We start from the raw sequence: 26,303 nt of genomic DNA on the forward strand, positions 1-26,303 counted from the left end.
CCAATGGAGATGGATGCATGTACAGTTTCAGCCTCGATATTCGGGATGGATCGGGGATATGTGTTAGAGGCTGACACGGCTGATCGTGTCTCTCACCGATGTGACTGTATTAGGGTATGGAAAAATTTGAATTAAAATATATTACAATTGTGGAGAGTCTTCGCGGAGGGGAATATTCATTCAGACAGACTTAAGTTACGTGGAGAGAGGGGCGAGCCAAGACAGACCAGGTGGGGGGAAGGAAAAAAGGTGAGGGGAGGATCTCTGGCTAGGATATGTCAAATTCAATGAAATTGCAGACGGTGGGGAGACTAGTCCGTCATAGGGTTGATAGTGGAGGAGAGGGGACTGGGGCAAAACAATGATGCAGTAGTAGTTTGATTTATGATACTAGTTATTGTAAAAAAAAAAATAATAAAAAAGGAATAAAAGATAAGATAAAATTACTCGTCAGAAAATGAAAGAACCAACAGGGTCAAACAGGGAAGAACAACACCATTGGACGGGGCAACCACCTATATAAACACGATCTCCCATCCATTCCATCCATGATGCCGATAGAAATCATCCCGAGAGCTCCAGAGTGGATCGACCGGCGAAGAAGACGTGAGCTGAGTGATAACCAATCAAAGCCGGTCATTTGTCTGACCGCCTTTGTGACAAGCTCCGTTCCAGCCTCAGGCCTGTCCTCGGGCCGACCGATTAATCCGAGGGGCAAAAGAAGGTCACTGACACTTGGGTTACCTCAGGCTGCGCAATACCGACTCATTACCTGGACGGGAAACATCATTATCTCTCTCTTCTTACTTTCCCTTCTCTCTCTCTCTCTCTCTCTTACTTCTCTCTCCACTTCTATCATCAATCCTATCCAACCCCCATTCAGGTGGCTTGAATTCCCTTTTCCTGTCGATCTCTCTCTTTCCTCGTCCATTATTGGTAGGTTCTCCCCGCCTCCCTTGTCTCTCTCCCCCCCAGTCCATCTCCATCCATTCCAATCCCGTAACCCCATAATGACGCATTCCCATCATTCTTCCTTCCCCCAGTGCCACTCCCATTCCCCTGCTGCTTTCACTCGTCCTCTCCCTCTTCCTCTTCCTCTTCCTCTCCCTCTCTCGATCTGTCCTCTCCACATGCCACTCCTCCCCTAGATACTGCCACCCTCCCTCCCCTCATCGTTGGTCGTTGCCTACTGGCTCCTCCTCACGCCTTCTCTAACCGTCTTGTTGATCAGGAGCTTTTTGTTCGGCGAATCGGAGCCGTCCCTTCCGAACCGGTTAGCTCCTCAGTGGCTTTGCAATAGGTGGCTGCCGACCTCCGCCGTTTATTGCCTCCTCCTCAGCGGTCTCTCTCTCCTCCGTCAGAACGTGACCAGTCGACTTGAGGATTGATTCACTGTTTCATCGTCTTTCTATTCTCCTCCTCTCCCTCTTCTAGAGTTCTCATCCACCCAACAATCGGCTTCGATCCCTATATTCTGACGTCTCCCACGGTGGTCTTCGTCAACCGCGTCCGGTCTTTTCCATAATCTGATCAACAGGCCCTCGGGAGATAGTTAGCAGCCAAGTCGGCTGCCAACATTCCATCACCCAACGGGTCCTGTGTTGCTTTTTGGGTGACCGTATACCGGTGGTTCTGATTGTCTCATCATGGGCCAGTCGCATTCCAAATCCAACTCGAACCAGGGCGACACCCTGCAGTCGTATCCTTCCTTCTCCCGCTCCGAAACCAAGGAGTCTCTCCGCTCCATCCGGGGTTCCCTCCGATCCAGGATCCTCAGTAGTGACAGCCCCCGCGCGTCCACCTCCGCACTATCGGATGACCGCTCCGAGACCGGGTCCGTCAAGTCCGTCGGCAGCCGACGCAGCTCCACGAACCTCAGCACCACCCAGTCGGGCGTCGCGGATGACACCGCCTCCCAGCCCGATGCCCCCGACCCGCCGCCCTCCCCGTCGCTGTCGACCAGCCTGAAACGGGGCCATAAAGATGTGGGTGCCATGCAGCAGAGTGGCGAGGTCGACCATGTCTCCGATGCGCCGCTCAACGCCAGGGCGGCGCCCGTGGGCCCGTCCTCGCAGGCGGTGGGCGAATCCATCCTCATCAAGCGCGAGGGTCAGATGAATCCCATCCTGGATTTCATCATGAACCCGCCATCGGAGGCCTCCTCGTCGCCGGGCATGGGCATGGGCGCCTTGAAGTCGATCGATCTGGATGACATGATCTCACGTCTCCTGGACGCGGGTTACTCGACCAAGGTCACCAAGACCGTCTGTCTCAAGAACGCCGAAATCACGGCCGTCTGCAGCGCCGCCCGCGAGCTGTTCCTGTCCCAGCCGGCCCTGTTGGAGCTGTCCGCCCCCGTCAAGATCGTGGGAGATGTGCATGGTCAGTACACCGACCTGATCCGGCTGTTCGAGATGTGCGGCTTCCCGCCGACGTCCAACTACCTCTTCCTGGGCGATTATGTCGACCGTGGCAAGCAGAGTCTCGAGACCATCCTCCTCCTTCTCTGCTACAAGCTCAAATACCCCGAGAATTTCTTCCTCCTGCGTGGCAACCACGAATGCGCCAACGTGACCCGCGTGTATGGGTTCTACGACGAGTGTAAGCGCCGGTGTAACATCAAGACCTGGAAGACCTTCATCGACACCTTCAACTGCCTGCCCATCGCGTCCATCGTAGCGGGGAAGATCTTCTGCGTGCACGGCGGGCTCTCCCCGAGTCTCTCCCACATGGACGACATCCGTGGCATCGCTCGACCCACCGACGTGCCGGATTACGGCTTGCTGAACGATCTGCTCTGGAGCGATCCGGCGGACATGGAGGAAGACTGGGAGCCCAACGAGCGCGGTGTCAGCTATTGCTTCGGAAAGAAGGTGATCATGAACTTCCTGCAGCGCCACGACTTCGACCTGGTGTGCCGCGCCCACATGGTGGTCGAGGATGGATATGAATTCTATCAGGACCGGGTTCTCGTGACCGTGTTCTCCGCCCCTAACGTAGGTTTTCCCTCGCGTGACAACATCCGTTTCGCATTGCTGACCCTTTTTAGTACTGCGGTGAATTTGACAATTGGGGCGCGATCATGTCGGTCTCGGGCGAGTTACTGTGTAGTTTCGAGTTGCTGAAGCCTTTGGATTCGACGGCGTTGAAGAATCATATCAAGAAGGGCCGGAACAAGCGAAACAGCATGCTGAGCAGTCCGGTAAGTGCCCCTTGCGTGGCGGTCGATTTTCCTTGTTTTCGCCCAGCCCAGCACGGGGTCTTGTGCAACCCTGCCGAGACTCCTGTGCATTTCATCGCCCGCCCTTGCCGTACAATTTAAATAGAGTTGCTAACATTCGCCACAGCCCGCGACCGTGTCTGCGCAAAGCTTCTAAACACCTTGGGGTTCGGTGCCGCGAAAACGGCTAACTGCCTTGGGATGTCACCATCGAAGATCTGGGTGGACCTGGCGGTCCGTCCCCGCCAATATTCTGTCTCCAACCGTGGTCTCTTTGGGGCCTTGACTAGGACGGTCGAAACGACAGCAGATCGGATCCTCCGCCGTGAGCATGCCGCGGCTGATCATCTTGGCTGCAGGACGCTCCAACCAACCCTGTGCTTGCCAGTAGTCAGGCTTGCAAGTTGGACCGCAAGTGGCAGGTCGCTGGTTGGTGGTCGGCATGAGTTTGGACGGATAGCCGATCTGCCCGTGACCACTCTTCTCCTTTTTTTTCTTTTCTTGTCTTTTTCTCTTTCTTTTTTTTTTTTCCTTTTTACTTCCTCTATTCTCTCTGCTCTACAACCAGTCCGTCATGAAAGGGACGCTATGGTGCAACGACTAGTTTCGATATCGGAAAGAAACCCACGCGACAAGCGCAATCCCGTGTACTCTCTATCTTCCGTCTCCGCTATCCGCGAGCGAGACCTTTTGACGCGTCATGAAATTTTTACATACGTATGCTGTGTTTGCCTGGGATCGGAATCAATCAATTGCAACGATGACATTTGCGTGCTTTGGCTTGTTTCATTTGCTCATAACTGCATGGTGGGGTCTTGATAGTTAGATATGATATTGAAACAGCTGGCGTTTGTGTTGCTTTGCTGGCCTGGTTTGGCTTGAGCTGTACATGATAGCATCATCTTCGCGTTGAGCAGATAGTTTGTCTTTTTATTTGAATTCATATCACTATGACTATCATTTTGGTACGTAGATTTATCTGTCTACTGATTTATTATAGTATGTATGCAACCACCTACAAAATAAATCAAGACAGACATGTAGAAGAGATGAGAAGAAGGGAAAACAGAAAAATGACTTTTGTGCATTGATATAACATTATAACTCCTATCCTGCATGCCCACAGCTTACTACCTTGATAATGAGTATTCTGAATGAAATTTGTACGTACATTTATTCTCTCCACACCAACTCACTATACCCATAGTCAGGCTACCTACCTACTTGCCTGTCTACCTGCCCACCTGCCTGCCTGCCTGCCTATCAGATTGATAATGTACTACCGTACTGTAAGATAGCCAGCAAGCAAGACAGCTCAGGGTAAGGACGTAGGTAGGTAGGTAGGTAGGTAGATAGATAGGTGATAGGTAGTTAGTTAGTTACATCCACGATCATCCCACCAAAAAGAAATGAATAAAGAAAAAAAGAAAACAAAACCAACAAACAAAGACAACAAAAAGATATGCAAGAAAAAAAAAAATGAAAAGAAAAGAAAGAAACGATATCCATCTATGTATTAATCAAATCAAAATCATTCATAGTCCCGCACATACCGCCCCGGCAACTCCACATCCCACATCGGCCGCTCGATGATGGCTACTTCGAGGGTGTTGGGTGCGCCGCTTTCTTCGCCGTTTTCTTTTACTTCTTTGACGTCGGCGTCGGCGTCGGAGTCAGAGTCGGAGGAGGAAGAGGAGGCTCCACCGAGAGGTACAATGCCTAGCACGTCACGGTACTTGTAGGTGTGCCACCAGCGGCGGGTGCCCTGGTCCTGTTGCGTCTGCGAGAGCTGGACCTGCTGTTTGAGCGGGGTTGAGTCAAGCGCGGCTTCGGTGAGGAGGTGCTTTGATTTTTTCTTCTGGGGGGTAGAGGTTGAGGTGGACGTGGAAGGGTCAGCACGGCGGAGACGCGCGAGACGGGCTTCGTGCGCGGCGGTGTTGTCCTCATCTTCGTCGTCGTCTTCGTTATCCTTTTTGGAAGAAGTGTTGTTGTTGTTGTTGTTGCCACCCTCGAGAGACACCCACTCCGAGTGGGACTCGTCCGCACCGACGACTGTCTTGCGGAACCGGGAGAGGTAGATCTCTTCGGAATCCGGGATGCGGTCGCCTGCGCCGCTGTTGGGTTTCTTGCGTCTTGCTGCTGCGGCGTCGTCGTCTTCGCGCTTGCGCTTGTTGGCTGAGGAGGAGGCTTCGACGAGGGCGGTTTGCTTGGCGTCGTCTGACGCGGCGGTTAGTTCCTCGGGGGAAGGGAAGTCCTGGTTGAGGTCGAACATCCAGAGCCAGGAGGAGCCGAAGAGCCAGAGGCGTTCGCGCTCGGCGGTCAGGTCCCAGAGGCAGCCCATGACGCGGTCTTTGACGCCGCGGAATTGCTGCGGGAGGTAGGCTTTGGGGTTGCGGCGGGACCAGTCGGAGAGCTTGCCGGAGAGGGCGTCGAACTCGACGAGCTGGTGCTCGCTTGTGATGGCCATTAGGCGCGGGGTGGAGGTCGCTGTGGCCGGGTTGGACGGGCGGAAGGACAGGACCGCGATGCCGGAGGTGAGGCGCGGGATGGGCGGGTCGGAGGCGGCCATGCGCCAGCGTTCGCCTTCGAGGGTTGGGGAGGAGTCGTCTTCGGATTCGGAGTCGGAGTCGGAGTCGGTGGTGGTGGTGGGTTTGGACGCTTCGGTCGCGTTCTCCAGGGTCCAGGTGTCGACGCAGCCGGAGAGGTCGCCTGTGGCGAGGACGCGGCTGTCCTCGGAGAAGACGGCGCAGCGGATGGTCCGCTCGTATTCGCCTAGGGTGCCGTGGGAGGCCTTTTCGTGGCGTGACCGACGGGGCGCGCGGTTGAGTTTGACGAGCTGCGACAGGATCTGGGGCTTGTCCTGCGGCGAGGACGCCGGCTTGATTCGCGCGGTGTAGACGGCGCTGTTGGGCCGCACGACGCAGACCCAGCGGCTGTCGGGGGAGACCGTCACGACGCGGGCGCCGTCGTCTGCCAGTGCGGCTGGGGCCTCCAGCTTCTGTATCCGCAGTGTGCCCTTCTCGTCGCCTTTGCGTCGTCGTACGCTGAAGACCTTGACGCTGGATATCGTGGCGACGACGAGGATCTTTCCGTCCGAGGATAGCATGGCCGATGTGATGTTCTCTTCGCCCTGTAGCAGACACTTATTAGCGTAGTTCGCAGTTTTTTTTGTGACTGTTATGCGTACCTGAATCAGAACCTTCCCGACAAGACGATGCTTCGGGCCGTCGACAGACTCGTGCACCGACCCAGGCCCACGAGACATGCGCCAGATGCTGACCTCTCGGTCCCAGAAGCTCATGACAAGTCTCGACGAGGGGGCAGAGGCCAGTTGAGAAACCTGAGGGAGGGTCGACAACGCCCGGTGGTGTTCCTTTCCGAATTCACGGAGGGGCAGGATAACGGGGGTGGCGTCGGGGCCTAACATTGTCAGCATGGTTCGCAGGTTAGAACAGACGGAGTAGAACCGTACCTCCAGACACGACAACACTGATGTCTCTCGTCTCGTAGACGGCAAAAGTCTTCACGTCGTGGGTGTGATACCGACGGTGCATGACCTCAGCCCATCTGCTCTTCTTGTCGCCCTTGTCCCCGTCGTTCTTCCTGTAGACGACGGTCCTCTGGTCCGCACCGCCACTGATGACCGTATCTCCGTTCGCACTCACAGCAACATCCAGCGTATCTGCCAGATGGCCCTGCAGCCGCTGGATAAGCGAGTAGTTCTTCGCGTCCCAGAAGCGGATCTCGCCAGCCGAGTCACCGGACACGATCGTCCCGTCAGGGAGACACTTGACCGACCAGACCAGCAGCTCCTTGGAGCCACCAGCAGGGCCACGGCCCAACGAGATCGTGCGCAGCAGCTGACCATTACGAATATCAAACAGACGAATGGAGCTGTCGGCGTAGCCGGCAACGATCGTGTTACGGTCCTGGAAGGTAACGCTGAGGACACGCGAGCGCTTCGTCGACGGACGCATCAAACGCAGGAATCGAAGGTCATTATCCGCCGTCGACAAGATCACGATCGACCCGTCAGCGCAGCCAGCCGCCAGGTGCTGACCCGTGTATTGACCCTCCGCGGCGGCGGGCAGCTGCTTGCCATCCTTGCCACGGGAGCCCGAGGCAGGGGCCTGCCAGCGCGGCTGGGCGGCCAGACACCAGATCTCGCCGTAGTTGCCGCTGGAGTTGCGCACGGGACGGCCCTGCTCGAGATCCCACTCCGTCACGGCCGTCGAGTACCCGATGCTGAAGAGGCGCAGACGGCCCGGCAGCTGGGTCTTCTCGTCGGGGCCGGGCTCGGCCGGATCCTGCGTCCAGGCTAGGCCCTCGATGCTTCTGTCCTTGCCGCCACGGAGCACTGTCTCTTGGAACCAGGCGCCGCGCATGGGGTTCCAGATCTCGATGTCACCATTTGCGCGACCGACTGCCAGGCGGAGCGTCGGGATACCACGGCCCTTGAGGTCGGCGGAGGGGGGATGCGAGAACGCCAGGGAGTTGATCGCCTGCGGGTTATAGGGCACGAATCGGCAGCGATGGATATCCATTGTTGAGGAGGTGGGGAGGGAGCGGAGGGAAAGGTGAGGTATGCGGTTCAAGGTCTGGCGGAGCTTTGCCCGCGAAAGAGGTTTTGAGGTCGAGCAATAGATCGGAAGAGGAAAAGGTAATTGTATCGCGGCTCAAGAGTTGGAGCCGTCCGTTAGACAATCATTCCGGGGAATGAACTAAGATTGGAGGTGGTCAATGGGTGGTGTTGAGCAGACGATTCTGCTTGATGTTGCTATCGCGGACTTTTTTTTTTTCCCATCTTTTTTTGATATAATTTTTAGCGCGCCCGCGGAGGATCCACCGGGGTGGTCACGTGCCTCCAGTTGTCGCATTTGGTATTCCACCTTGACAACTCAAAGTAAAAGAATCATTGCTTTGACGAAAATGTTCATAAGCTATGGGCAAATGTATTGGGAGGCATTAATAGATAGATATAATAATATACAATTGACGACTGTTCACATAAATTGACAACTGTGCCAGCCATTAATTTGGTACTGCTATCCCCTTGAACCAAGGGCATCCAACCATCGACGAATATCTAGTGTCCTGGATAATATGCCCTAAACAAGGCCACCAAGCCTGTACAAGCATCGCCAGAATTATAACTCGAAAGATAGTCCGGCGTCCAGAGAGAAACCTCTGGCTACACAAGTCACGGGACTAAGCTGGACAAGAAGACCAACAACAACAACAACAACAACACCCATAGGATCACATCCAACAGCGTAATAAACAAAACAATAAACTTCAGACAAGACGCAAGCAAGTGCAAGTGCTGGTAGAGACCAGAGCAATCAACCCCGTCGGATTCGCGCATCCGTTACACGCGGGGGAGCCAACAACCACACGCGCACACACCAAACAGAATGACTGGAGAGTAGTCGATGATCTCGGGCGCAGGAGGTCCCAAGTACTCCGTACATGATGCATCGGTTCTGCGAGGAGGACCTAATCCAACTTCGTGCAGCAAAAGTGTATGTTTGTGTGTATGTATGTATGGACATACGTACACACGTATTTTGAGTAAATGTATACCGCGAATTTGTATCTCTTCTGTATGTGCCTGTGCGCGTCCGTCTCCTCGGTAAACAGGGACAGACGCGAGCTGACAACGCTAGTGTATGCCGAGAAATATTAATTTAGACTCGGCCAGAATATCAAGTCCCTTCCTCATGGCGGCAGAGGGTGAGCCTTGCGGGCCACCAGAGGGGAGAGGAGAGGGGGAGTGGGGAGGTGAGAAGGGAGAAAAGTCGTATCGATGACACAATTTCTAAAGCACTTGCATTGGCGGCGGGGGACGGTAGGTCCATTCAAGATCGGAGAGCCTGCCACGTCAGTCGCGACCCTGGTCGCCATTTCTGGGATCGCAGGTCTAGCGAGTGCAGGATTATGGCCTGATAGGATGTGAGTTGATATCGCATCAGCGAGCACTCCACCGACGGGCCCATTTCCGACGAAACACCCGGAGCTTATGCATGGGTTTTGTGGAGGCTGAAAGAGAGGGGAGAGAAGCAGAGTCCATGTGTTTCTGGGCACTGTGGCCGGGCAAGAGGGGAAGGGCTGATGGTGGGCCGTGTGGCTGCCGTCGTATATTGGTTTCTGCTTGATTTAAACCCGTCTCAGAGGGAAGAGAGTTATCAGGGTGAGACCTAAAAGAATATCCATGTCCAGCTGAGGTGCGGGGTGAAGAGACTAAATTAACTGGGGATCCGATCATGATTTGCAATCATCCAGACTGAGTTTGAGAACGCCCTCTGGGATTGCCTCCCGACAATATAGAAATCCTGCACCAATATAGAAAACACCTTGCGACGGAGAGATATGGCCCATCTACTTCGTTTGGCTATCACTATCTATGGAGATATAAAAAAATTTTTTTATACTTAATTAAATTTTTTTTTTTATATTTTATAAAAATAATGATTTCCTAAATAAGTACCTTCTGAAATTACATATATTTATATTTATATTTATATTTATATTTATATTTATATTTTTATTTTTATTATATATATATTAACGCTTTATAAAAAGCATGATTTACTAAATGGAATAAAGCTAAATTATAACTTGATAAACCGTAATTAAGTTTTTGTCTATTATAAACAAGAAATTCAGCATTTGATCTTTCAAATATATTAAATAGAAAAAATAAAATTATATTAGCTTGTGTTGGTGCTACAAATTCTTTTAGGCGTAGGTAGCGACAGAGTGAGTGTTCACAGCCAAACGGCCTCGCAAATAATTTCCGCCGGACGGGACGTAGCAGTGTCTATGCTATTTTTACAACATCGGCATGGGTGTGTTTCACCTCTGCCATGTATGTTGGGCTGATAGCCTGATAGACCTTGGGAGTGTTTGGAGAGTGTCAGAGCCGTGGTCCGATCGGCGATGAGACAGCCTCGCGGCACGGAAACCTCCTGATCCTTAGAGTTGTCGCGACCGAATAAGGTTGATAGCCAACGCAATCCCATGCGTCCCTGCCGATAGGACATTGAATTCAAGAAAAGGAGGAGGGGAAAAGCAAACGAAAAGACCCTGGGCCAATTGATTGGCGACGAACGCGACCGATCGGGGCCGGGTCCATTATCATTGTCCGGGTCGCGACTCGCGACAGATGCACGAATGGTGGTTGATCTACCCCCATCGACTCGGTACAATTCCAAATTGTCATTACGAGGAATCAGGCCGACCGAGTGAATCCTGGGTCCGTGGTCGAACCAGGAAACATGTGAAGGCGTAAGTGCGGATGAGAACCAGGATCTCACCACCTGTAGCCGGCCTGGGCTCAGGAGGTGGCTGACGGGATGTTGGCCCAGGCGTCTGGACGGCAATCCTGTCGCGCGTAGCAGCATGAAAGGTGATCCCGTCCAAATGATCGGACCCCAAAATATAGATTTCAAGACGACTCTGGGGGGTTAGTTAGAATTAAGCAGGATTGCAGATGAGACGGGCGCGTCTTAGCCCGAGGAACTATCGCCACACCAAGGCGGTTTAATCTTGTCTCCCTATCCCATCACATTAGTCGATCTACCACCTCGCACTACAATTTTCAGTCCTGGCCAAAGGGGAAAGGAAAGACGAGAGCACGGGCGAGGCAGGATTCTCTCGGGCTTCTAGACCAAGACAATAGTCCATGGAGGAGTTGGAGAAGGCCGAACAACAACACGTCCGGTAGGCTGAACAGGAAGCGCGATTGACTTTGGCAACGCGATCGTCGAATCAGGGCGCGTCAACATGCCTTCAATCCCGTCTTTCCAGGGTTCGTCGTCGAGGGTGTTTTTGTGAATGAAGTCATACATACCAGGGAAAGTGCCCGAGAATAGAAGCCAATTTCGGTTGGACGGCTTGATCGTAACTCGAGATTCCAGAAGGAGCAAGCTGAACGGATGGAACGTGGAACGCGAGTCAATCAATAGTAATGACGACATACCCCGGAGGACGCGAAGTCTCTTGGCCGTCTCCTTTGATGTTCTCCCCTGTATGAATGACCGGGGAAGATTGGACGCGATGGAAACATGGAACTCCTGCATACCCCATATTTATTGAGCAATGGATACACTCGGCTTGCAATCTATTCAAGAAGAACTGTAGAATTGGATTGCAGGGAATGGAGCCCATCAAGTAGGTAAAATTCGGTGAATTGATTTCGAGCTTTGGGGATAAATGTGGAGTCGTTTGTTTACACTACAATCGGGATCCACCTCAGTCCATGCTTTAGTCTGGTTGTGGATTAGTGTATGTATTGTACGGAGTATCTTAGTAAGGTATTCTGATTCACCTATGTATTCGTACCTAAGTTAGTAGGTAATAAACCAACGAATTGGTTCCGTACTGGACAGTCTTAGATGACTATGTCCCTTCGATATACTAGATTACCCCTAGTCGTATACAGGAGCAACTCCAAGCCATTGAAGGCTGTCTCCGTTACCCAACCAGCCACGGTTCCAGCCAAGACCGGAAGAAAAGAAGACAGAAAGAAAGAAGAAAGAAGAAAGAAGAAAAAAACGACGACCACGAACCATGGCTGAGGCTCTCCGCTATCCCCGCCCCAAAGACACGTCCTTACCGGATCAGGTCATATTGTCTCGGCTCCGGCGTGGGTTTTTTTCATCCTTTATTTCCGCGTCGCCAAATAGAAGAGTCGTTATTCGTCCGACGCACCGCGGATGCCACCGTGGATCTATATAGATACTTAGGTATGGAGTACTCCGTACCTAGCTGGAGGTGTAACATACTTAGATACATTAACTTGCTCCATTCTGCTGTGCTTACCGTACCGATCCATGTGTGCCGGGTAATTGCCTCAAGTGGCTGATCCCTCCGTTTGACGTTACGGTTAGGTTGGTTGTGCAGGTTTTTTTCTGGTTTCTCCTCCGTGGGTCTCTGGTCAATTGATAGATATAGGATAGGACCTTGATGAGGTGATATGTTAGAGTTCATCACATATGCATCCGACCGTGAACGGGGTAAGAAGGGACAACAGGGTAAGCCCAATTTGAAAGACACTGTTCGTACTCTGTACAACAATAGCATCATATCAATTGGACCAACTGCTTCGTAAATAGCAGGGTGTACAGAATTGACAGTTGTCCGTCGTCCACGACCCTGATACCGACCCGGCTTAAAGATCTGAAAAAGAAAATCGCCCACCGGGTGGATCAAGTGACCGTTGAATATGATACTTGAAAAACACGGAATTGGTATACTTTTACTACTAGTAGGTACTAGGTACGGGTCCCAACAGAACAAGCATGTATGGAGAGTATTGAAGTGGTAGGATAGGTAGATAGATCAACCCACGCCTCCGATAGAGTCGGCGAGCTTTTACTCAATCGGTCCATCACGAAGCCATACAGATGATCCCTCGACTCGTCCACATCGCTGAAGCGATCGGGGTTCAGCGAGCCACTCGGCCTGCATTGAGTATGGAGCACGACGGGTCATCATGCATCGGCCCTGTTCCTTTTGGAGGCTAACCGAAGGTTCCTTCTATTTTTCTAGAACAATATTTTACCTTTTCTTTTCTTTACCTTTCTGTTTTTTTCTTTTTTCATCTTTATTTTCATTTTCACCTTTTTTTTCTTCCGAGATCCACCTCATTTAATGGCTCGACGTTAGTATGTAACTGCGTAGTGTACTAACTGTACCCGTCCCTTCCGCAAGGATAGGAAACATACGATGGAGATTAGATACTAGATACTAGATACTAGACCAGATACAGGATCCATAGCTTAATGCAGTGTTTTACGTGTAGCCTCTGCAGGTGGACCGACTGGTCGGAACTGCGGGGCTGCAAAACATCCGCCACAGAATCGTGACTAGATAATTATTATTACCCAGGCGAAAGAGTAGGTATGTTTGGTGTGCGATAGCTGGGTAAGTAAATAATACTGGATCAGCCTCGTCCGGGAAGCCGAGAGGCGGACCGAAAATCATACGGTCGGTACGGAGTAGAGGATCTAAGGTAGAGAGGGCGACAATTTCCCATTGAGGCAAAATCCGTGTATTATTCTTCTTACCAGTGGTCCAGTGGCTACTGGCTAGTAGTTACATACAGGGTTTTCTGGCTAGATCCGCAGTGGATTTCAACGCAAGTGCGGTGTGTTTTCTGCAGGAGCTAGAAACTGTATGGGTGGAATAGAATAGAATACTGAATGTTAGGTAACTTGTATCTTGATCAATTGGTGATTTTAACTGACTATTCTATTGTATTTACTATATATATATATAATATTGATGGATATAATCAGTGAATGATAGCTCAAATTGACCCCGGTCTAGCACCAACAAATCCAACTAGTTCCAGCTCGGGGAGATTACTTTCCTGGAATTGATCGATGATGGGCCTCTTAATGATACATCGAACGTTCTACAATTGCCTCCGGCTACTGTACTGTACGAAGTAATATTTTGGTAGTAGGGAAATGTATGAAAACACACATACAGCCGGTATTTACCCTCATGGAAATAGATACAATACCCAAGTCAGTATCATTAACTATCACACCAGTTGATGACGAGGATGAGAGAACAAAAGCAGCGAACCCCCCAGACCGCTTTGCTTCACTACTAGGAAATAATGATATGCAATGCAAACGGACGATGGTCCTCAGATGCAGCGGCCCTTGCAGGATCGCCCGAGTGATACGAAGTACGGAGTACACATAATCAAATCATCCTGTAGGATTTGACCATACCTAAGTTATAATATATATACCTCCCCCGAGCGAAATAGTAACAACCTATCCAATGAGCCTGACACTTATATAAACGAGTCAGTTTACGACAATGCAAAGCAAGCAAGGCATGGATGCCATGGCATGATAGCGAGCAAAGACATCATCGTGGAACCCAGCATGCTTAGTTAAATGAGAGGGGATGATGGGACCTGCAGGTACGCCGCAAGGGGAACGCCTATAATTATGATTATCCATCCTGGTCGAGGGAGCAACCTGGTTGCTAACTAGCTGGTGAGGCGAGGCGCATTCTAGGTATACACCTTAGAATTGAATGTGGTATACGTGGTCTGTAGGAAGGGTATGGTTGTGCGCTTGATGATTCCGATATGTAGGTGGGATACAAATGTAGGAGTGTACATCCATGATGTAGTTTACTATTTGGTCGATTGTTTTATGATGCTACCTATGGGCACAAAGATTGTTGCTTCGTCGTGGCTGGGCTATTGCGAATAGCGAGAGCACGGAGATATACATACACATAGGTTGCCTACTTGCTCCGTACTCCGTTCATATTGAGGCGCACGTATCAAATATGCAATTAATGATACCAGGCTACGTAGTATCCCAACTCCTTTCCACCAGCCGACCGACCAAGAACCCCAACCTAACATACCCCTCGAAGATCGCGCCCATCATTCCAATAATCAGTATCACCAGTGACCACGGAGTGACGGGTGCGACAATCCCTTCCAGTAGCGAAATCAAGTCAGTCTCACCATTTCACCACCATTGCATTGGCAGTACCTAGCCCAATGTCTGTTCTCAATAATGAACCGGAGTTGAAGGGAGGCTAACTCGCTAGGTAGTTACATACTAACTATGTATAGCTACTATAGTAACCGGATACCTAGGCGCCGGTCATCAGTTGTCAGTAATATATAAATCAGTAGGTAGTAGCAACCCATCCGGTGCCATGACCTATACATAGAATACATACATAGTAACATACATAACTCCGCTGGAAATCACTAATAAAAAGGAAATCGCAATCTCAATAGTAATACGGGGTCCGGTGGCCCGCGATCGGCTGCAAAGCAGGGCAAGCCGGGTTTGGGGCACCTATCCTTGCTAGTGTCTGGGGCCCCTTTTTCTAAGGTAGGTAGGTACCTACCTTCAGCGGGCCCCTTTATTAGTTTCATTACGATGTAGAATGGGGATAGGTAGGGAGGAAGGAGTGGATGAATGTATAGTCTGCTGGTGCTTGGATTGTAATCCTGATCTATATTTCTATATTATACTACTCGTAAGGTATAGATAGGATAGGATAGGACAGGGGCTCGGGAAGTGATGTCGCGTTTGAACCGCGTTGACTGACGAGGGATCCATGGTTCCGGTTCAGAGCCGGTTCGGGTTATTATCATCTTGGCTGGGGAAGGGGGGGATTAAGGGGTTGTGTAGGTTTGAATGGGCGATACGTGGATACTCCATTGGGTGGTTGTTTGGAGATACAATTTTCTAGTTTGTTCAACTTCAATCGTATGTTTTGCCTACTGTATGTATATGTGAAATGCTGAACAGATTTAGTTAGTTGAATACCACAATATAGTTACAGAGTAAGAAAGAATGATGATATGCATCCGTGGGCCAAGCCAGTCCAACTGCAACAAAGGAGATCTCCGCCCCCAACCGGTCAGTCAACCACCAGCCAACCAAGTAAGGATCGTACGGATCCTTGATTGATTCGACTCAAGTCCGTCAGAATGCAGTGGCACAGTGGCACTCAGACAGCAATTGAAACCTCAAAAGAAAAGGAAATAGTGGAGAAAAGTGACAGACTACCGCGTTAACACGAAGATACGTCTGTTATCCACGGTGGATGGTCGATGATGATGATGAATCATGAATCAAACCAAACACAAATACCGGGGCTGCGGGCTTGAGTTTAGTCTAGGATCGAGATCCGGTGATCCATCCCCCACCTACGACGACGGTCGGGGCGTGAGCGACCGGTCGGAGAATGAGGAGCTGCGTCTATGGATCAGCTCGGGGGTTGGCTTTCTTTGTCGAGATTTCTTGAGCTACCTACCTAGGCTACAATACGGATATCCATACATCAAGCTGACTTGAAGTTGGTTTGTCGCGCCAATTGTGAAGCGTGCTTTAAGGGGTTCGTCCCGCGTCTCGCATTCGCGTCTCAACCGGGGATCAAGCACAAGGTTCTATTTTGGAACCAACGTTTGGTTTGATTGATATATAGATAGATAGACGTGGATGGATGAATGGAGGGATCGATCCATGGAGACGCCGGCAACGGTTCCAACGCATATTGTCTCGAATTATCCCCGACTGATTGTGAACGGGGTCAAGCGTGTTTGTCTACATCCCATAGGCAAGGTACTCCGTATCTACTGGGTACATCCATACTCGGACGGAAGACGGCCGGCCACACCATTGGTCACAACCCGCTGAATCAGATATGTGGCTCGAAGGTGGCTGCCGTTGGTTTCGGAGGAAGATGACGATACTATCATCTACCTGGACAAAGATACAGGACCAGTGACATGGCTTTCAGATGTGCAGTATGCAGCCACCCAGTCCATTGGTTCTGGATTCACGATTGACAAAGCCCTCTGCATGTGGGGAGAGAAAGAGACTCCGGCCGACGAAGTCTATTGCCTGCTAGTTGATTCACCCCAAACGGATTCAGGAGGAGATTGATTCGAACAAGGGTAGCAAACGCGAGCGCGTCCATGCGCCCGAGGGTAGTCGATAGGTGCGGACCATGGATGCAGTGCGGTGGCTTCGTGTTTGTTTTTGTCCTCGGGCTGCTGGACAATTGATATTTTTCACTTTGTCATATGTAACTAGAGATAAATTCTTTTAATGTTGAATTGTAAGATTGATTTGAGTTTGAATTGTTTCATCGATCAAGAATTGATCACAGTAAAGTTCAAGACGTCTTGTCAACAAAGAGATCAGCACCGCCAGTATTCACTGGACTAGGGAGTCGAGGGATGCGACTGGCCGTGAATGGCGGGAAAGACACGCGATGAGGTCGCCGGAGGTTAGGGCTCGAGCCAGTCAGCGCGGCCAGATGGCGGATTGAAGACGCCAGGACGCGACCGTATGTATGTAAGGATGTAAGTCAGAACAAGTCCCTTTACTAGGCTATCGCCACCACTAATTTGGTTCTGAGTATCGTCAACAGAGTACCCAGTCAGTTACTACCTAGGTATTGATTAAGTTACAGCAGTCAGCAGCTGAAAGAAATGAGTCGGCTACTCCGCAATTGATTGTGGGTGAGGCAATGTGATGAACCGGAGACAGTAAATCTACCTAATAATAATAGTAATATTAATCATTACAGTGCCTCCGACGATTAATATAGGAAATAAAGTAAGTAGTGGTGTAACAACCACGATAAATATAGCCAGTCTCAAGTCACGTCACCGAAATCCTAGCTGTCGAGACTGCAATCGACATGCAGTCGACTTGATGTCTGGTTTTCAAGACACCATGCGAATGGAAGCAATTATATCATCCACGAATGCAGGAGTCAAGTTAGTTACAGTAGAGGAAACAACCCACGACGGTCCAAACACCAATAATCAGAAGAGTACGGCATGGGATGCAGCTCCCACCGCCCCCCGGAGAAGGGGCTGAAAATCGATTCAATCAGCGCGTCCAAAGCACCAGGAGAAAGAGGCCACCGATGGGGGTACCAAGGAACGGGAGGGCAAATGGCTGGTGCAGACTGGCTGGTGAGGTCGGAGATCCCCCCCACTCCAAGCCCACCGAAGGAGTTGGTGTAGGCTGAGAGAGGTTAGAATGTGAGTGTTGTTCCCTGTGTTCTGGGGTTGTTTAGTGTCAATTCGTACGGTGTACGGAGTACTACGTAGTAGTCACTATGTATTCGACAAGAAAGAAGATTGAAGATAGAGGTGGAAAGTGGACTATTACTGGTGGGGATATGGACAAGGCTGGCGATAAATAGGAGACATGGTTATGGAGCAACATGTATATCAGACAAAAGGCCCTTCCCTGTCAACAATGAGATACGGTCCATACTATTACTGCCCCATCAGACCCATACCAGCCATCGTACGTGGGTAATCAGTAAGTACACCGTAGTATCAGTATTAATCTGATTGATTCCTTATTACTATTAGTGATTTAGTGATTACCGACCGCAGATTATTATGATTAACTTTGGCCCGTACAGTCTACTAGTCAGTAAGGGCCAGTCGCGTTAGGCAGAATCCCGTCCTCCAGGCGGTTCAGGAGGCGAGCATCATAATATGGGATCGAGACCATTCCCGTCTGATCTGCTTGGCTGACCTGGTTTTCCCACGCCTACGTCGGTGGTTGGAATCAAGATTTGAGACAGTGTTGTTTCCCACCTCCTCGGGGTGTTTCACAGGGATGCATGCTTTTAATGGCAATCCTAGAGGATCGTATTCGGGGTACACTACATCAGACAGAGCACGCTGTCCATGGGATTGACAGATTGAGAGAGTGAGAGAGTGAGAGCCACTACTACTGGGGATGTGAGGTATAGTTGAGACGAGATGAAACGGTATGTATTTTTTAGCGTAAAGTACGTACTTTGTTTTTTCAGTAGTAACCACTCCCTACTACACTACCCCCTACTATTATACGGAGTACGGGGTATGTATAATACCCATATACGGTGTATTCAACGTAGTAAATGTATGAGCATCCACACCCCCGTTATTGATTACGGGAAATAAAGGGAAGGAAAAGGAAACCCAAAAAAGGACTGTAATAAATAAAAAACCATGTAAAGAAAAAAAAGCCCCCGTCACAGTTTACAATACCAGCTAACCTGCAGCGATCCTCTCAAGAACTTCTATCTGCGGTCTCTCGTCTAGTCTCTACTTCTTCTCTCTTCTTCTTTTCCTTCGATCACACTCGTCTGGAGAGAGAGAAACTCCTCCTCACTTATCTCTCCTCCCCTTCTTCCCTCTTCCATCTTCCTCATCCTCCTCCCTTTCCTCCTTTCCCTCCCTCCCCCTTTTCTTACCTTCCCCCCCCTCCTCCCCGCCAATTCTTTTGGAGAGTTCCGAGACTGGTCCTCAGGTCGAGTCAGCTACTGTCGACGATATAATCCCTATCGCTCGACGTCGTCTGTCTCCCCGTTGTACTAGCTCTTCAGTTGAGACGTGTCCGTCAGCTTCTGCTTCGACGTTCTTCTCTCCTTCGACGTTTGTTAACTCAAACGGCGACCAATTACGCTCTCCCCACCCCTGACCTGTCCGTCCCGGTGTCAACTGTGTCGACGACTGTCAGATATCTCTCCCCCCTCTGAAACAGCTTCTGCCGGTTAGAAGAGCAACAAGAAGGGTGTCTTTTTTCTTCCTTGTTACTTCTTTCTTCCGCTGGCTCTCTGGCTTGTATATGATTTGGTTTTTGCTGTGAATTTTTTTTCCCGAGGTAAGACTGATTTTCTTTCCTGTCATTCTGGACTGCCACCATTCCGATTATGTTGGAGAGACCGCGGACGATTTTTGCACGTTGCTCGGTGTCATGCCACCTATATGCCGGGGGAATTGCTTAGGGGGAATTGCATGAGGACGGGGTGGATCCGCCGGAGCATTGAGCCATTGCCCGTCAAAAGGCCGGATCTATTGCCATTCGAAACCCACGAGAACCTACCATTCGAAACGGACCCTGGGGGCGTGACGCTGCGTGGTTATATATGTCGACCGAGGGATTGAGACGCCCAGGGGGAGAGGAGTGAAGGACAATGGCGGGGATAAAAACAGGGGGTGCAATTGCAGGATGATGTCCATAAATCACCGGATGAATGTCAAATTTCAACAATCTGTTGATTCTGGAAAAGGCCAACCTTTTCTCTAGCAACGGTACGGACCAAGGGGCTTGTCGGTGTGAGAAGAAAGGGATTGTAGGGCAGGTGCACATACTCGAGGACGGGCGATCTCCAAGAGTCACATACCCGGAGCTTTTCAGGTCGCAATGGCAGTCACGCATGGAGAAAAACAAAAAGCATAGCATTGCGAGTGGAATTGGCCGGCTGACACTGTGTTTCTGTTTAGGAGACCGATCTCGTGTCCTATAGTTGACCTCAGTTCTGCATCCCTCCTTAATGCGGATTCTGGTCACTTGTCCTCCCCTTCACAACAACGCCGTCTTCTTGCACAGGAAGAACACCTTGTCAAAAGACACTGGACCGCAAAGTGTATGTGATGGACATTCTTATTCCATGTTGATATCCCCTGACGATCTCCCTACCCCTTCATAGGGTTCGTGCCTGCACTCCCGTTACACATTCCAGTGTGCCATAGGCCAGCAGCAAGCACCGGTTTCCTAGGGTGAAGACGTTCAGTCGTCCTTTGCCTGTTGGACTGGTATTCTGCAGGATCCATTGACGGACCATTCCTCTACGTCCTGTCCCAGCCTAGATGCCAGACACGCCGTCACGGTAAGGGTTGCATTGTGCCCTCTGCCCGAAGGCCTTCCATCTGGGTTAGTATTCTTTTACCCCCAGCGGATCCGGACCCCTTTTCACCCTCTTCCCTTCTCACTTCACTTTCACTTTGATTGCTTCACTATAAACTACCTCGCCGCTCTTTTGAATTTCTTTCTTCATTCCTTCTTTATTTTCTTGTTTGGGGCTTCTATTCTTGCACATCACTCTACTGTTTAATTTTTAATTTTTAATATCTGATACTAATCTTATTCTCTCTCTAGCTCCGGCCACCTACGGTTCTACCCTGGTTTTCTGGCCTACCCTCCTTCCAGTATCACGACTATTGTCATTACTGGCCATTCCTTAATTCCCAACTAATTCCACTCATTAATACTCTAATCTTTTACGACTGTCACTCTCTTAAATCCGTCGTCTGAAAGACCCTCGTTTGGGTGTTTCGTCTCAACCCTTTCTCTCGCAAACATGGCTTATCAGAAGCGCCCTACATCCAGCTACCAGCCGTGTGACACGTTTTTCGTCGAGTCGTACGATAACGCCCCCGCGCCCCGCATGGACCCCAAGGAACATGCCAAGTTCATTGCCCGGGAGCGTCAGTACGCCATCGCGGATGAGCTGTCCCGGATCACTAGCGATGAGTTCCGTGAGGACATTGTGTCTCACATGCTGGACATGGATGTTAGTTGCCCACCTGGATCATCCCAGATTGCGAAGACTGAGGCTAACTGTGCGTGTTCAGGCGGCAACCCTCCCCGATGTCGAGTCGATTGATATCCAGACCGAGATCCAGTGGTTCATGCGTCCCTACCTCCTTGACTTCCTCATCGAAGCCCACACCGCGTTCCAGCTGCTGCCGTCGACCCTGTTCTTGACGATCAACCTGCTCGACCGGTATTGCTCCAAGCGGGTCGTCTACAAGAGACACTACCAGCTGGTGGGCTGTGCGGCACTCCTGATTGCAGCCAAGTATGGAGACAAAAAGGACCGTGTGCCCACGATCAAGGAGCTGAAGTCCATGTGCTGCTCGCTCTACGATGACGACATGTTCATCCAGATGGAATGGCACGTTCTGCAGACCTTGGGGTGGACCATCGGACACCCAACCGTGGATAGCTTCCTGCAGGTCGCCGTCCTGGATACTGCGTACGATCCCGAGGTAGAGCACATGGCTCTGTACATTGCAGAGATCGCCCTGTTCCACCGGGAATTCGTCTCGAAGCCATCCTCCGACCTCGCTCGGGCCTCGCTGGCTCTGTCGCGGTGCATCCTTGACCGACCCCAGCCCCGGCACACGGAGTGGGCCTCGCAGTACGATTCGATGACGCTGGTGGGACTGTCCCAGCAGCTGCACCAGCCGTCTCAGGTCCTCTCCCGCAAGTACTCGTCCACCCACTACTCCCGGGTGTCTCGCATTCTGGAGCAGTTCCTTGCCCGCCAGGCGTCCATCGCCACCTACGCTCCGCCCAGCCCGCCGTCAGATATGGTCACCGTGGAGTCCAAGCCTTACGAGGGCGAGATTGGACTGGCGACGCCGCAGAAGGCGCCGCACCCGTCGAACATGCCGCACGGCTACATCACCCCGCCGATCACACCGGAGAACGACGTGTTTGTCACTGGCGGTAACTCCTACATCAAAGTGGCCGGGACCAGTGCCTGCTCGCCTTCGCCGACGCCCCCACCCAATGTGCAGTATGTGAGCGGCCACGCGTACCCGCAGGAGACCGCATACTCGCAACAATACCTCCAGCCTCAGATGTCCTTCAACGCAGGCTACTGAGGACATTTCTGTCCATATTGTACCATCAAACTGCTTGAACAGCAACATGACGTGCGTCAAACGCGTCCTGTGCCATATCTGCCGACCTGGCATCGTCTATCATTAAACCGTGGCCTGTGAGCCGGAACCAAGCTGGATATCATCCCGATTAGGATTTCCTTGTTTTATTCCCCATTTCATTCTGTTTCTTTTTCTTTTCCCTTTTTTTCTCCCCCATCTTCAGTTCCTCATTTCCTCTCGTTTCCTACTGCCCTAAAATTGCATACCCCATTCTTGTTGTCTCCATTGGGCCAACCAAGTTGCATTTACCTAGCATTGCAAGCGCGAGCCGTTGAAGTCTAAATTGCATTTCCCTATCGACATTTATTTTCTCTTTTCTTTCCTGGCCATGCGTGGAGTTTGCAATTCAGTTCGTCTGGCTGGTATGCCCCGGTCGATTTCTCCGGGATTCCTGTTCCTTTGTTTCATCCCTCCCCTACCCCTACCCTCCCCCTACCCCTACCCTCCCCCTACCCTATCCCTTCTTTACATCACCCCATCCATTCCACCACCAAAGCGTCAATGTGGCAGCATCTCGTCCGTTCTGTACGCTGTGCAGACGGCGAGGACCCTCCAAAAAAAAGCAAAAAAGGCGACCAAAAATCAACAAAAAAAAAAAACACAAGCGGAGGTAAAGGACCAACCTTAACATGGCTTTGTTATCTAATGAGTTGGCGAGAGAGCGATCTGGGGAAGAAATCGAGCATTTAGCAGAAGTCTGTCATTAGATTTGACAATCCCACCTGACTGTATATATTAAGGATGGGAAATATGATGATTTGATATCCATGCGTTGCTGTAACTGTAGACATTGTACATGTTTTGAGTAGGAGTTACTGTAGACGATATACTCCATATATCGCGTGCGTCAAATACAAATACCCAGGCAGTGGTCAGTCACGATGTTCGACACGGATGCCCAACCACTAGCGTGCAGTTCCATCCTCACGCACGGTCTACAACCGCCGAATATGACAGCATTGCAATTCAATGTAAACAGTCAGAAACTTTACTCCCCAGATAGACGAGAGAGAGATACAGTCTACTATTCTCTATCTAAATAGACACACACCAGTCAATTTCCACCGGAAGGTATCGTGTTTTATACCTATTATATGTATATATAAATGCCAGACATAAAAGAAAAGGGGGCTGTTGTCAATCTGATTGCTTGACTGTGTATCTACCATGTTTTGATCATGTCACAGTATATCTGTATAGATATATATATATTTGTAAAGATAAGACTATGCATGTTGGTTTTTCTGAGATAGTCATAGTATATTTATTATATATCTATCGTCTCAAACATATATATAGTGTGAACGGACTGAAATCTATGATTTTCAGAAACTAGTTTAGAACTGTTTCAAAACTAGTTCAAAGCTAGACTCTTTTAATATTTAAAAAAATAGAGAGAAAACATAGGCAGGAGAATAGACAAGAGAGTAAAGAGAGTAGAGAGAGTAGAGAGAGTAGAGAGAGTAGAGAGAGTAGAGAGAGTAGAGAGAGTAGAGAGAGTAGAGAGAGTAGAGAGAGTAGAGAGAGTAGAGAGAGTAGAGAGAGTAGAGAGAGTAGAGAGAGTAGAGAGAGTAGAGAGAGTAGAGAGAGTAGAGAGAGCAGAGAGAGCAGAGAGACCAGAGAGACCAGAGAGACCAGAGAGACCAGAGAGACCAGAGAGACCAGAGAGACCAGAGAGACCAGAGAGACCAGAGAGACCTGGGAGCTGTAGGCCCACTTTCACCTCAGGTGGCTCCTGACCCACCCCGAGTACTGATTGAAGACTGTCTGGGGAATCATATAATACCTCGTCAATATCATCAATCATCTTGCTCTTATAATCCGGTACTGGTCCGGTACTTTTGAACCAAAGAGAAGGGGAAGATCTACGTCATCGCTTATCAATGCGAGCTCCAGCTCATGGGAATCCATTTTATCCCTTTAGGGAGTCTCGAAGTAGGATTAGAATCACAGGTTGGAATTGATGAAAGACTGCAACCTGAGAATAAGTTCCCTCTGGTTTCTGGTTAGAACATCTGGACCTTCAGAAGATTGCCAGCCAGGTGAGAATGAGACCATCGAGGGTCAACAGTCCAAATGTCAGAGGATATCATCGCAGATCTAGCCACAGATGGTTGTGTGGCAGTGCTTAAGACATACTCCCCTTCCAAGTGGTCGGAGCTTTTCCACTCATCCATGATCCCTTAGGTACTGTAAGATGTGTTATCAAGGACGACGAAGAAGGGGCTTAGATGATGGGGATTAGATTAGAATTATACTAATGATGAAGAGTTATGATAAGGGCTCTGATAGGTGATTATGTAGTAATGATCTGCAGTGGGTGGTGGAGATGGCGAATAGAAGGATGGACGGCCTTGTCACCTGAAGAGCTATTTGGATCCTCTTTCCTACATTTTGTTGACTTGTACTACTAATAGTAGTATAAATACAGATCTGGTACGGTGTATTCCGTAATATTACCATCAACTATTTCCACAGCGATCCTTTGATCCTTTTAGTAGCGGCCTGTTCTAGAAGCAAGCCACTCTTCTCTTCCTTCTCCAGTCTTATTCAATCTTTAGATTCCCATTCTACCTATTCCCTTCCTACAAAAGAGCCCGTAATTGCCCATCTCCTGCACTTTGAGAATCCCCAGCTTCCCTCATCCGACATCATCGACACATCGACATCCCCGAATCCTCGGCCATTGCAGCCAACATTGCAGAACCGCGCTAGCTGTCCAACCTGAATGCCCATTTTCTCGCATTGCATGTGGATGCTCGATCTCATAGACACACCTGCATTCCATCCGGCGGAAGATAAATGACGGTTCCCCCGGGGGCGGGCGGTGACGGTGGTGGTGAGTTCTCTCCGGAGGGAGTCATGCGGGGAAATCTCCGAGTTCCAGGCTAACCAAGTCACGACGTTCTCTTAGAATCCGCGATCCATCTTCCGGCACCATCAACAAGAGAAAGATGGCGACGACGCCAGTCTCGCGTGTCCGACCCCCTCCGCAAGATCCTCGACGTCTTCAAACCCGGCGATCGTCGCGACCGCGACCGATCGAACGCTGGCTCGACGCTGTTGATTTACCCGCCCCCCGACACTACGGAGGAATGGCAGATCCCGGGTCGCTTGCTCGACGTCGATAATAACACTATTCCGGTCATCATCGCTCTCGACACTCAATCTGAGAAGGACCTTATCTCGTCCGAGCTTCAGACGCGGTTGCACCACGAGTTAAAGCCGTGCGGTGACCATGAGCGGATCATTACCCTTCACACTGACCCAACCCCTGTGCATGGAGTGCTCGAGAACATCAAATGGCAAGGCGTGCCCGGGCAAAAGACCTATGTGTCCGACTTCCGCGTGGTTCACACCGATCATTTCGATGTCATTATTGGAAAACATACCATCAACAAGTATCGTTTGGTCGAGTGGAATCTGGACATGTGAGAGCGGTGGAAGGAAGGCGCTGAACCTGGGTAAGTCATTGGTTATATATCGGTGTTGGTTATACACCATCTTTGGCAGAGTTGCACCCGGCGGACTGTCTAGTTCCGCACGGTATATATATGGCGTTGTCCAATCCACGAGACATGGATTTATGGAAGCTTTATGATTATGAGGATGCGGATTGTCAAGCAAGGAGTATTATAGCTGGTGCTTTTGGCGTTGGGATGATTTATGTTTATAAACAATCAACTATATCGATCTACGGATCGGAGGAGGTCGTGGACAACAGTCGCGACCTATCGTGTTCACTCCTTGTTGGCCATTGGCTAAATGCATCGTTTGCATGTCTGTAGATCTCTTGAGAACTTGAGACCCCCGCTGACAAAACCGCAACAGCTGACTGGCCTGCCCATTGACAATGGGTGCCCAATACCGTGCCGCCATCCAATGACAGGCATGGCGGACCGAACCCATGGCATTGGGGATGAAGTGTCCATGCCATCTAACCTGCAAATGCTCCCGAGTAGCATTTAGCACGGAATGAGTTCAAGTATCTCTGTCAAATCAAATGCATACTGTCCCGTGTTGGAGGTCGACGCGATGAGGCTCAAC

At 50.3% G+C, this 26,303-nt stretch overlaps 7 protein-coding genes across 7 annotated transcripts; 5 read left to right on the forward strand and 2 right to left on the reverse strand.

The window, feature by feature from the left end:
- Window positions 1-308: 308 nt before the first annotated feature.
- On the forward strand, window positions 309-1,397 carry P168DRAFT_186243 (uncharacterized protein). The gene has a single exon (XM_024832979.1). It carries the CDS (start codon window positions 549-551, stop codon window positions 1,146-1,148), a length of 600 nt encoding a protein of 199 aa, XP_024691148.1. The 5' UTR covers window positions 309-548; the 3' UTR covers window positions 1,149-1,397.
- Window positions 1,398-1,646: 249 nt separating this feature from the next.
- On the forward strand, window positions 1,647-3,377 carry phzA (putative serine/threonine protein phosphatase; the record flags this gene model as incomplete). Its single annotated transcript, XM_024840339.1, has 3 exons — window positions 1,647-2,996; window positions 3,050-3,202; window positions 3,348-3,377. 3 exons carry the CDS (start codon window positions 1,647-1,649, stop codon window positions 3,375-3,377), a joined length of 1,533 nt encoding a protein of 510 aa, XP_024691149.1.
- On the forward strand, window positions 3,199-4,177 carry P168DRAFT_186252 (uncharacterized protein). The gene has a single exon (XM_024832980.1). The coding sequence runs from the start codon at window positions 3,422-3,424 to the stop codon at window positions 4,037-4,039; it is 618 nt and encodes a 205-aa protein (XP_024691150.1). The 5' UTR covers window positions 3,199-3,421; the 3' UTR covers window positions 4,040-4,177.
- A 210-nt stretch (window positions 4,178-4,387) lies between these two features.
- On the reverse strand, window positions 4,388-7,764 carry ura7 (small subunit rRNA maturation protein UTP4; the record flags this gene model as incomplete). The annotated part of the gene is made up of 3 exons (XM_024835291.1): window positions 4,388-6,350; window positions 6,408-6,640; window positions 6,693-7,764. 3 exons carry the CDS (start codon window positions 7,762-7,764, stop codon window positions 4,752-4,754), a joined length of 2,904 nt encoding a protein of 967 aa, XP_024691151.1. The 3' UTR covers window positions 4,388-4,751.
- A 2,138-nt stretch (window positions 7,765-9,902) lies between these two features.
- On the reverse strand, window positions 9,903-10,753 carry P168DRAFT_186267 (uncharacterized protein). The gene has a single exon (XM_024832981.1). It carries the CDS (start codon window positions 10,621-10,623, stop codon window positions 9,988-9,990), a length of 636 nt encoding a protein of 211 aa, XP_024691152.1. The 5' UTR covers window positions 10,624-10,753; the 3' UTR covers window positions 9,903-9,987.
- Window positions 10,754-20,884: 10,131 nt separating this feature from the next.
- P168DRAFT_320123 (G1/S-specific cyclin) lies at window positions 20,885-22,196 on the forward strand (the record flags this gene model as incomplete). Its single annotated transcript, XM_024840340.1, has 2 exons — window positions 20,885-21,097; window positions 21,159-22,196. 2 exons carry the CDS (start codon window positions 20,885-20,887, stop codon window positions 22,194-22,196), a joined length of 1,251 nt encoding a protein of 416 aa, XP_024691153.1.
- Window positions 22,197-24,889: 2,693 nt separating this feature from the next.
- On the forward strand, window positions 24,890-26,009 carry P168DRAFT_186364 (retropepsin-like aspartic protease). Its single transcript, XM_024832982.1, has 2 exons — window positions 24,890-25,095; window positions 25,171-26,009. Exons 1-2 carry the CDS (start codon window positions 25,059-25,061, stop codon window positions 25,689-25,691), a joined length of 558 nt encoding a protein of 185 aa, XP_024691154.1. The 5' UTR covers window positions 24,890-25,058; the 3' UTR covers window positions 25,692-26,009.
- Window positions 26,010-26,303: the final 294 nt, after the last annotated feature.

Source organism: Aspergillus campestris, assembly GCF_002847485.1.
Source record: "Aspergillus campestris IBT 28561 chromosome Unknown P168scaffold_9, whole genome shotgun sequence".
In the NCBI taxonomy this organism is placed as follows: domain Eukaryota; kingdom Fungi; phylum Ascomycota; class Eurotiomycetes; order Eurotiales; family Aspergillaceae; genus Aspergillus; species Aspergillus campestris.

Excerpts from the sequence above, each read along its gene's own strand:
- P168DRAFT_186243 (XM_024832979.1), top strand. The coding sequence starts at position 549 with ATGATGCCGATAGAAATCATCCCGAGAGCTCCAGAGTGGATCGACCGG.
- P168DRAFT_186252 (XM_024832980.1), top strand. The coding sequence starts at position 3,422 with ATGTCACCATCGAAGATCTGGGTGGACCTGGCGGTCCGTCCCCGCCAA.
- P168DRAFT_186267 (XM_024832981.1), bottom strand. The coding sequence starts at position 10,623 with ATGCTGCTACGCGCGACAGGATTGCCGTCCAGACGCCTGGGCCAACAT.
- P168DRAFT_186364 (XM_024832982.1), top strand. The coding sequence starts at position 25,059 with ATGACGGTTCCCCCGGGGGCGGGCGGTGACGGTGGTG. Across the intron at positions 25,096-25,170 it reads GGCGGGCGGTGACGGTGGTG|AATCCGCGATCCATCTTCCG; the intron begins GTGAGTTCTCTC and ends ACGTTCTCTTAG.